At 45.7% G+C, this 10,665-nt stretch overlaps 1 protein-coding gene across 2 annotated transcripts; it reads left to right on the top strand.

Moving 5' to 3' along the window:
• Positions 1–1,360: 1,360 nt before the first annotated feature.
• On the top strand, positions 1,361–10,304 carry sp4 (sp4 transcription factor). 2 transcript variants are annotated; one of them, XM_048993225.1, is made up of 6 exons: positions 1,361–1,898; positions 2,239–2,324; positions 2,895–4,332; positions 6,515–6,719; positions 7,606–7,802; positions 7,923–10,304. In XM_048993225.1, the coding sequence occupies exons 1-6, from the start codon at positions 1,892–1,894 to the stop codon at positions 8,168–8,170; spliced, it is 2,181 nt and encodes a 726-aa protein (XP_048849182.1). In that variant the 5' UTR covers positions 1,361–1,891; the 3' UTR covers positions 8,171–10,304. The 2 variants fall into 2 exon arrangements, with proteins under 2 accessions (XP_048849182.1, XP_048849183.1); XM_048993226.1 differs by lacking the exon at positions 1,361–1,898 and adding an exon at positions 1,932–2,121.
• The last annotated feature ends 361 nt before the right edge of the window (positions 10,305–10,665 follow it).

A 10,665-nucleotide genomic window follows, 5' to 3' on the forward strand; every position in this document is an offset into this window, starting at 1 on the left:
ACTACTTTTCACCGATTTCCCGTAATTTTGAGTCCTCTGTAATCTAAGAAGCCACCACTGTGATGTATTTTCATATCGATAGACATTTGAAAGGGGCAATTAAAAAAAAAAAAAAAAAACCTCCCTACAGCACCTGGTTCGTTAATATTAATTTGGACTTCTTTTATAAACCACAAATGTTTCATTTGTCCAGCCCTCTTCATCAAAGGGCTTCGCATAAACCGCTCCCAAAATTAGGACTCGTTCCTCATAGAGACAAACCCCCGTACTTTCTAAATGAAAGGCGAGGGTGCCACCCCACAGAGCGAAAACTTTAAATCAGAGTTTCTTAGCAAATGGTTATCACATAGGTGGACTCCCATTTTGGCAACAAATTGCATTCACCGGGTACGGTTCAGTGTTGCCATGGCGCCTGATTAACCATGCATTTTTAACCATTTGACACACACACACACACACACACACACACACACACACACACACACACACATATATATATATATATATATATATATATATATATATATATATATATATATATATATATATATATATATATATATATATCATGTCAACATTAATGACATGATTTACAAGGTTTGTAAGATGCTGCACCTTCGTAACAGCAGTAGGTAACCCCGGTATCACCCCTAGCTACGTTCAGACCTCATTTATAGATTACCTATATGACACCGGCTGTCAGTAACCCCGTTCATCTTCGATCGCTTGATTCTCATACCCATGACTTCCTGTGTTACTAAAACACTTGATGTAACTATATATTTTCAACTGTTTTTATGTTGCACGTCTTATGAGTGCTCACAAATATTTTGGCATTTAAATGCATACATAAAATTTGCTTAAGATATATCATGCATTAATTTTAGGGTCAACCAACCGATTCACTTCAAGAAGAGTCTAGACTAAGGTAACAAAACAGCGCCTCAAACCTCGTAATTCTGCACAGAATCAGCGGACGTGTCCTAATCTTTATCGGAAAATTAATTGCCCTGTATTTCATTCCGCGGAAAATTCACCAAAACCGCGAGTTTACGGGGGGGGAGCTGCTCATCACACTGCCCACTCCTGTTTCCACTCGCCCTGCCCCCACATGAAACGAGTTACCGCCCTTTGCTTTTCTCCGCAACCAAGCATGACTACCAGGCCGAGCGTATCTGCCGCCCTGTAATCTGGGAACTGTAGTCCTTGGCGATTTAATGGGTTTTTGAAAAGGACCGCTCACCAAATACAATTCCCATATCAACCCTCGATATAGAGGGCTCTTCTACCCCGTGCAAAAGCAAAGGGAGGTAAACCCGCCTACAAAATAAAAATATGATCAATTCATCGGGTTTGAATGATTTTACAGTCAGCTTTATATATAAGAAAAAATATCAACGCGGTACTAGAGAGAGAATTGCAACAAATAGCAGGTTAAGGTGCCGTGTGGCTGCAAGGTTTCCAAAGGGGGCGTGAATAGGCGTTGATTTTCGTCAGATGTTTAAATATGAATGGGTTGGTCTTCAGACGGGGACAGTTTTTTTGTAACTTCGATTGGATACAAATTAGCAATGTTCGCATACAGGAACAAAATACGATGAACGGAACTATAGCAGCAGCGCACTCCGAGGCTGAAGAGGCCGGATATGTCTTCTTTGCACCGTTATTCTAGGGGGTTGATCGCGCTCGGATTTGGCACCGCCCTTCCTGACGGGAGGATCCCCTAGTCAGGGAGAGAAACCTTAGCGGTCGGAGGAGCTACGCCACAGCCTAGCAGTAGCCATTCGTGGAAAAAAATAGGCCGTCCTTCTTCGGGCTTCAGCCAGCCTCTGATTCCATACCGTCCGGCCTTTTTTCTTAAACAACTCCTCTCCGATCTTATTAATGCAGGATGAGTGGTACGTTACCCCCCTCCCATCCGTCTCCACCCCTCCTTCTTTCTGCCACTTAGCTAACCCCTCGAAAGATTTTTTTAAATACTATTTCCATTTCTTTACTATTTTTTATTTGATCTGGTATTTGGGCAATATGTGAAAGAGACAGCCTCTTTTGGGGTGTTAACCTTTACTTCGTATCCATTGGATCGGCTTTGCAACCACGCGTTTTCATATGTTTTGTTATGTAGGTTACAATGTCAAGCGACAAAATGACTGATATTCACTTCCCAGTCTATAGTTCTTCCCGAAGGCTGCATAATATTCATTAATGTCGTTTTGAAACTTTTATTTTTCATTTCAGATAAAAAGAAGGAAGCGATGGCGACAGATGAGGGGAAGGCGACTGGCGGTGATTATGGCAATAAAGGCAAAACTTCAGGTTCACAGGTAAACCCAGACTGTCATCGCTGCTAACTTGACGTCGATCGCCCCCCACCCCCTTTCGCCATCAAGACCCCCCCGTTTTTAAATGCACGAAATAACGCGACGTGTCAGCCTTCGAACTAAATTTGCAGGTAGTTTTAACTATCGCCCGATTTGCTGGCTGAATTCGTGCGTTGCTCCACAGTGAAGTTTAGAGCAGAATGCGAGCGCAAACAGCCCCCCCGCTTATTGTTGTAACAATGGAAATACAGCAATCGGAGAGTTGAGATGAAGCAGGGAGGCGTTTGTGGACATGTTGCAACAACAAATAACGATTACCTAAACAATCTTATTTCTGTTCAATATAACCCAGTTAGAGAATCTGTGCTGGGTGGAATCTGTTGCGAGATACAAATGCATTCTTACGGATTTAACAGCTTGCTAGATATCTGCCAGCTACATTATTTTAAGTCAAAGCTTTTTTATTCTTTGCAGAACATGTAATTCACACACCCACTCTCTTCCTGTGAGCCCGCCCACATTTTGCTGTGTGTGTGTTTCTTTCTTTTCTGTTTTATTTTTCCGTGTCGATAGGATGCACAGCCGTCTCCCCTTGCGCTGCTCGCTGCCACATGCAGCAAGATCGGCGGCGAGGGGCAGCTTGCGGGGCAGCAGCAGTTCATCATCGACCCGAACCAGGGGCTCGTCCAGCTCCAGAACCACCCGCAGCAGCTCGAACTCGTCTCCGCGCAGCTTGCGGGCAGCGGTTGGCAGATAGTGGCCACGCCGCCCTCCGGGTCTAAGGATAACGCTGCACAGAGCGGCAGCGACGGGACCCCGGGCAAGAGAGTTAAAGCGGCCGGCTTGAGCAATGCGCCGGGAGGACAACAGCAGTACCAAATCTTCCAAGTTCAGAACATGTCCAGTCCCACAGGCAGTATTCAGTATCAAGTAATACCGCACATTCAGACCGCAGATGGCCAGCAGATCCAGATAAACACGGCAAACGCAGCTGCGGTGAACGTGCAGCCCGATCAGATTCAGCTCATCCCCGCGGGAAATAACCAAGTGATCCTCGCAGCTCCGAACCGGGGCGCCACGGCCACTAACATCGTCGCTCAAAATGCGGCTAACGCGGCTGTTCCCCTTCAGATTCGGCCGGGGGTGTCTTTCCCTCTGCAGCTGCAGGCGATTCAGGGCGCTCAGCCTCAGATGGTGACCACGCTGCCTATCAACATAGGCGGAGTCACGCTGGCACTGCCCGTGATCAACGCGGTGGCGGCAGGGGGAGGGTCCGTCCAGTTGGCTCAGCCTACAGACGGCGGGGTTTCCAACGGTATTCAGCTGGTGTCCACGCCCATCTCGGGCGCTGGTAGCACGGCGGCAGAATCTACTACGACCACCTGTGCCGGGACTCCCAGCAGCGATACGTCGGATTTCAATACAGCCCTTTCTGGTTCGGGCGCTGTGGTGCAGAAAGGCCACCCCGCCGACGCGGATGGTCCGGGTCAAATTCAGACGAACGGGATCCAGGCGGCGCAAGACCAGCCGGCTCAAATCCAGCAGGTCCAGATCGTGGGGCAGCCCGTGCTGCAGCAGATCCAGGTCCACCCGCCCCAGCAGCAGCTCGTCCAGGGTCTGCAGCCACAAGCGATCCAGTTGCAGCCGGGCCAGACCATACAAACACTCCCGCAGCTGCAGGCTCTGCAGAGCCCGGCGCAGGTGCTCATTCGAGCCCCGACCTTAACCCCTTCCGGGCAGCTAAGTTGGCAGACGGTGCAGGTCCAGAACATACCGAACGTGCAGGTGCAGGGCGCCGGGGTCCCCCAGCAGCTGGCGCTGGCCCCGGTCACCTCAAACGCCGGCGGGGCCGCCTTTGCGCAGATCGCCCCCATCACCTTGAGCGGGACGCCGATCACACTGAACGCGGCGCAGCTCAGCCCCGGACCCAACATCCAGACCCTGAACATTGCCAGCCTTGGAGCAGGGGTGCAAATGCAAGGGGTGCCCGTCGCCATCACGGGGGTGCAGGGTAAGGTGCTATTCTCACTAAATAACCTCATTGGGTAGCCTATCATTCAAGTGATGAATAGATAGATACCTGCTTAATTTAATTTGCACTTCATTTTTCAGGTATTTTGTGCGATTTTACTTTAAGGAAAATGTATAGTTCATAATTATAAGTGACATTTTTTGCATTCATTGCATTATATGCGTTATATTCGCTACACCATTAGACCTACTTTATTCATGGCCTTTTAACAGTATATACAACAACTAAGCTGTAAGTCATAGGATTTAATTATTATTGACGTCCATTCATTGACTGGCGCTTAACCTGGTAAATCCCAGTGAGATTTAAGATGTATTTTGTAAAAGAGTCCTGACCTAGACAGCCAATAACAAAGGTAAAGTGCACAGAATTGGATGTTACATTTCCAGCTGGGGCAGTCTGTGGCCTGAAATGCTTGTTGTGAAATTCTCTTTGGGTCTTTTGTGTATCCATGAGGACACGTGGTTGGTGAGCATGACCAGGGTTCTGCCGGTGGAGGAGGAGTCTTCCAGCTGGCTGGGTGATTAGGGGGCTCCCTCTGGTATCCAAGTTCTGCAGGGGCTCTAGCAATTGATCCCTTTATGGTCAGACTGAGACGTTTTTAAATTAAACTTCTAATAGGGATGAGTGTTTGTATACATGCCTTGGCTTATGAAAGATAATTTGGTGAAGTTCCTCTATAATACAATGTTTTTGACAATTTTGTGGTTTATCGGGCCTCTGGTGAAATTAGTTTGCAGAAACTTTATTGTAGTTTAGTGTCTCTAGTAAAGTGTAAGCAAAATGCAGGCTTATTTTACCTTGTGTATTTGTCGGTGTTTTCTGCAGTTATTAAGGTTGCATCTTTCTTCATGGTGATGGTCACACACAACATCATGTCTTCACTCTGCCAAACAAATTTCCATGGTTGATGGTGAATTTACCCCATATGCTCGCATGACAGGCTGGCACGCTGTGGTATCTTCAGGGATGTGGGACTTCTCGTCACATGGATTCCATGGACCCCTCTGTCTACCGCAGTCTTCTGCACACGCATTGGCTGTCTGGTCTGCTAGCATCGGGACAGTCTTGGCGGCCTTTTGGTAGAATCTGGATGGGTGATACACCGCGAATGCAGCCAGGGAAATAAATGTGTCCTACAGAAAGTTACAGAAGGTGGACAGAGCAGAAATGGCCGTGGATGTTACAATTTTTTCTAATAGTGCAGTTTGTCTAATTTATGCGGATAGAGTTGTCTAGACCACACATTAAGTTAGTGAGTGTGATCATGCATCTTCCTTTTGTTTCCTCTCTCTCTCTCTCTCTCTCTCTCTCTCTCTCTCTCTCTCTCTCTCTCTCTCTCTCTCTGTCTCACACACACACACACCCCACAGAGTAAGAGAAGCAAAATTACCAGTAACATGTTTCCTGCAAAACTGGAAATGTTGTGATGTCTGTTTATGATCTCACATGACTTTTCAGGCATTTTACTTTCGCTATTGATGTATTCATTTCTTTATTTTTTATTTTTTTTTTACTTAATCATGCTGACAGGGTTGATCTCATACAGAAAATCTTCTCTTTCGCTCTTTTTATTAATTATGTCAAAGTCAGGCGACATCAAAACGTTGGTTGACACTGTTGTAAGAACTGAAACTCTGTTACACTTCGACACTTAGCATCAAGTTCTCCCCCCCGGGGATGGCGGTGTGTCTGTGCCACCGGGAACCACAGCAGCCGGGAACCGCAGCAGCCCATTCATGGGTTTAGTTGTTGGGGGCTTAAGTTCAGCTTCAGGCCTTCTCCTACTATGCAGTGCCAACAAGAACCTTCTAGAATGTTGGAGTCCATTTAGTTTTTGTCTTTTTTCCCACCACAGACAGCTGTCTGTTAAAGAGCTTAATTGTGGAAAACCTTCATTTTGAGTGATTCTCCAAGTAGATTCTCTTTGAGCTTCTTTTTTAGCAGATTGTTACAGGCTTAAAAATGCACAATTTCGTAGGAACTTTCTTACCAACTTCCTTAACCAGGATGCGCAAATTGAGGAGCCAGAGTCACTAAAAGCTGACAATAAACTTGAGGTCTGAGGATAACATTCAGGGATTCAAGTTAAACGCGTGACGAAAATGACGAGTCTGCGAACGACTGTTCCGGCTGGTAAATCTATTCCTCCTCCCTGCAGGGCAGCAGCAGGGTCAGGGTGGGGTGAAGGTACAGCCAACTCCAGTGACAGTTACCGTCGGCAGCATCGCCAGTGCGGCAGCCCTGAGCGCCGTTAGCCCTGACCAGACCTCGCGCGTCCAGAGTCCAGCTGAAGAGGGGCAGCCCACCAAGCGGCTGCGGCGGGTGGCGTGTTCCTGTCCCAACTGCCGTGATGGCGAGAGCAGGCAAGCGTGGCTCGCTGGACCTCAGGGCAGGCGGGGGAAATGCTAAGCTAATGCTAAGCTAATGCTATCATATGGGGAACTCGTGAAATTGGGTTAGGCTGAGGTTAAAAATGCTGTCGTGGTACGATTGAACTAGGGTTGCAAAAAAGGGATATTTTGATAATTGATTAATCATGTGACAAAACAATCTACTGCGCAATTATTGAGCCAAAAATGCAAATACTTGAATTAAAGAACATCAGGAGGTATTTTTAAAGTCAGAGTTGTAATCAAAAACTTCACACAGTGTAGAAAATCTGAGATTGCAGCAGAACATAAAATTCTTGCTTATAGGTTCAGAGTTTGGTATAGCAGGGAAACAGAATTTGTTTTGAATTAAATTATATATTTTTTTTAATTAAAACTGCAAACACAGTTTTAACTCAAACAGCTAGTGTGTTTAAGTAGCTAATAGTGGCATAAATTGCTAACTTGTGTGTAATTAAAGAATTATATTGCATACCGGCAATGTAATTAATATTTATATATCAGTTTGAATGTTAATTATCATGATAAATCCAGAACTGAGACGTCTCCGTTAGATGTGCTTCAGGGCACAAGAGTTTGGTATTTTTTCGGACTGAGACCTCACTTACAGTGCTTGCAGAAGAATTTGATTGGGTGTCCTTCAGCGGGCAGCTATGTTTGTTGGTGTAGCCAGGGGTGAAACCTTCCAGCTGGGGGGTTTAGGGTGGTAATAAAACAATGCGGGGGTAACGGTGCCGGTGGATCAGTCGGCCAGATTTATTGATGTGGGGCGGCGACAGAGGTCACCGTGGCTACTGCTTAACACCGCCCTTCAGCCCACGGACACGGCCCACTCACTCAGCCGGTGACCGTCTCCCAGGAACAGCGATCCGGGGAAGAAGAAGCAGCACGTGTGCCACATGGAAGGCTGCGGGAAGGTGTACGGCAAGACGTCGCACCTGCGGGCGCATCTGCGCTGGCACACGGGCGAGCGGCCCTTCGTCTGCAACTGGATCTTCTGCGGGAAGAGGTTCACCAGGAGCGACGAGCTGCAGCGTCACCGGCGGACGCACACGGGTGAGTGGGCGTATGCGACCACAGGGACGCCCATGCACACATATGCGCAGACACCTGAAGCTGCACGGAGCTGCGTGGGTGCTGACACTCGTAAATACCCCTGCATCTGTACCCCGGCAGGAGAGAAGCGGTTCGAGTGTCCCGAGTGCTCCAAGCGGTTCATGCGGAGCGACCACTTATCTAAGCACATAAAGACCCACCAGAACAAGAAGGGTGGAGCAGCGCTAGCTATCGTCACCACGGAGGACATGGAGGACACCGTCGACGACGTGCTGGCTTCGCCCAGGATCGTCACCGTGGCATCCCTATCACAGGACTCCAACCCAGCCACGCCTACTGCGTCCAGCAGCATGGAAGAGGAGTTTTAGCTCCGCCTCCGAACTTAACGAGGTCCTTTTTTTTTGTTTCAGGTCTGCGTAAAACGATGTTCGAGGCTGTTGGGGTTTTCTAAACGAATGTTCAGTGAAGTAGACATTTTAGAAAGAGCTATTGCAAAAAGAATATTTCTATATGACTGAATTAAGCACAAATATGGGTAGACAGGGCCCCAGGTCGCTGTAAAATATCTTGCATAAAAATACAATATTCGCTTCTATGCACAAAATACCCGTTTCTGCTTGGGGTTCACAGTCATTACAGTGCAAATTGCGGTATTTGAGCAGGTGGATTTTTATACACGTGGAGTGGTACATTTTCATGTAGTACAGAACCGAAGTTTCGAGCCGGTTTAACTTTGTGAGCTCGAAAACGGCGATGGGAGCGTGCGGTGGATCTCGGTGGGTAGGCACGGGAGGATTGCTCTTTATTTTAAGTCATCGGCGTCCGTTTGATTGACATTCAGGACACCGTGTGCTGTTCTGGTTTCTTTGGTTCGGAAGCTTTTTGAAAAAGTTCTGATCCAGCGTACTTCTCGGTGACGAGGCACGCAGACTCCATTTAAATGGTTCTCTTTTATTGAAGAGTTGGCTGCAAGCTTAATTTCCTTTTGTTTAAGGAAGAAACAAACGAATACCTTTTTATGTACAGAAGCACACGTGAATAAGCGAGTGATAGCTACCTTTCAAACCGCTGTGAGAATGAACCCCCCGTTTCTACAGGAAAACAATCAAGCTTTCTTCTCGATACATTTGGTGAGTGATACAATTGAGACAATCTTTTTGAGACCATGTTTACATTAATGTAAATTACAAATCATATTGTTATATATATATATAATGAAAAAGCAGAAAATTTTCTTGATGTTTATTAACCTGAAATGTTATACGTCGTATGATCATGCTACTTTGCCTTAGCATAAACCGGGAGTCTGGAACTTTTCCTTGCAACCCCCCCCCCCCCCCCCCCCCCCCCCTTCTGGATATTTGTTCCATTCCACCGCTAGTTAATTAGTTCGGTTAGTTGGCGGTGGACGGATCTGAGCTGTATGGAATGTCCGGGGGTTTCCATGGAGACGATCTGGACCCATTGGTATAAATCACAGAAAGTAATATGACTAAAACCCTGGTTCAGTGAGCAGGGTTTGAACAGGTGGTTATTGTATACCGGCCCCCTCGAACACTTAGCTGGTGCTCAGAAGGACGTGTATAATTACACGCCGAAACTAGGCCCTGATGTGCAATAATCCCAGGCCCCCCCATGTGGAACTGTGTTGAAGTTAATCTTTATTTGTCTTTTGTTTTTCTTCTTGCGTGTCCCATTATGTGTCCACGTTGTCGTCCTCGTGCCGTATGTCATGGTTTCCCCAAGAATTTCACCTGTTTGGCAGTGTTGGTGTATGAGACGTGTTTCTCAAGGTGTTCTAGATATTTCGCAATCAGTCCCGTTCTCCTCAGTTTCGCGCATTTATTACCGCTGACAGGAGAAATGCGGCTGTGAAAGCCACGGTGAGATTATCGCGAGCTGTCAATTACAGCTGGGTTGAGCCCCACAGCAACAAACAAATTAACCAATGGGAAATGGCTAAGCAGGTGATTGACAGCCTACAATAATCCCACCCACCAAGCCTCATTTGTCCTGTCACTGTATATTAGTAACTGCATTTGGCTAATTTATTTTCGGTGGTTTTACCATTCTCCATTGCATATTGCTTGAAAAAGTGTATTATAATCAAATTCTGAGATTATGTACAGCATGTTTTATTTCTGCTTATAGTAATTGCTGAATTATAACTGTATTGTGCTTTTATATGTGGAAACATAACAGTTTATTTAACAAGCTTTTCCTGTTAAAAAAAAAATTAAATATTGTTTAAAGCAACATAACTGATACCAAACGATTTAGATGTTTTTTCGTAATATTTTGTGGGACTATTAATTATTATTATTATTTTTACATTTTCTAGGGACATTTCCTTTGTAAATCTTTTTCTAAAATATTTGTCACCATGATGTTTGATAATGATTTTGTTTGCCAGGTTACCCTCAAAAACTTCAGTTTCTCAATATTTTTAAAGCAGGAGGTTTGTACAAAGATGATTTATGAACAAAATAAATAAAAAAAAAATTTGCCTCAATAACACTCGCAAGTAAGTGAATAAATCTGACAGAACTTTATATCTTTTAAAGGGAACGTAAATATCGTGTTACTGGCAAGGAGTTGCATCCTAGCTTGTACAAGCTTGGTCCACAGGGAGCTGCAATGTGCTCTTCATTTGTCTTAAAAGTTTTGAAGATCGATATCATCCATAATTTATTCTTTGCAGAGGCCCCCAGACGCCTTTAAATGTAGACTGAAAATTGCAGGTTTGAAAAGGCCATTTTTAGGGCAGAAGTTCACCTTATGTTTAAACCCGAAAGCTTTTGATGAATGTTCCACTTTGAAGTCTCTTTACGGCAGATAGCCTGATGAAATCTGGAAGGTCTTT

Source organism: Brienomyrus brachyistius, chromosome 23, assembly GCF_023856365.1.
Source record: "Brienomyrus brachyistius isolate T26 chromosome 23, BBRACH_0.4, whole genome shotgun sequence".
In the NCBI taxonomy this organism is placed as follows: domain Eukaryota; kingdom Metazoa; phylum Chordata; class Actinopteri; order Osteoglossiformes; family Mormyridae; genus Brienomyrus; species Brienomyrus brachyistius.

Bases quoted from the DNA above. Each gene is read 5' to 3' on its own strand.
- sp4 (XM_048993225.1), top strand. The intron at 2,325-2,894 runs GTAAACCCAGAC...CCGTGTCGATAG, and splicing joins GCAAAACTTCAGGTTCACAG to GATGCACAGCCGTCTCCCCT. The intron at 6,720-7,605 runs GCAAGCGTGGCT...ACCGTCTCCCAG, and splicing joins TGCCGTGATGGCGAGAGCAG to GAACAGCGATCCGGGGAAGA.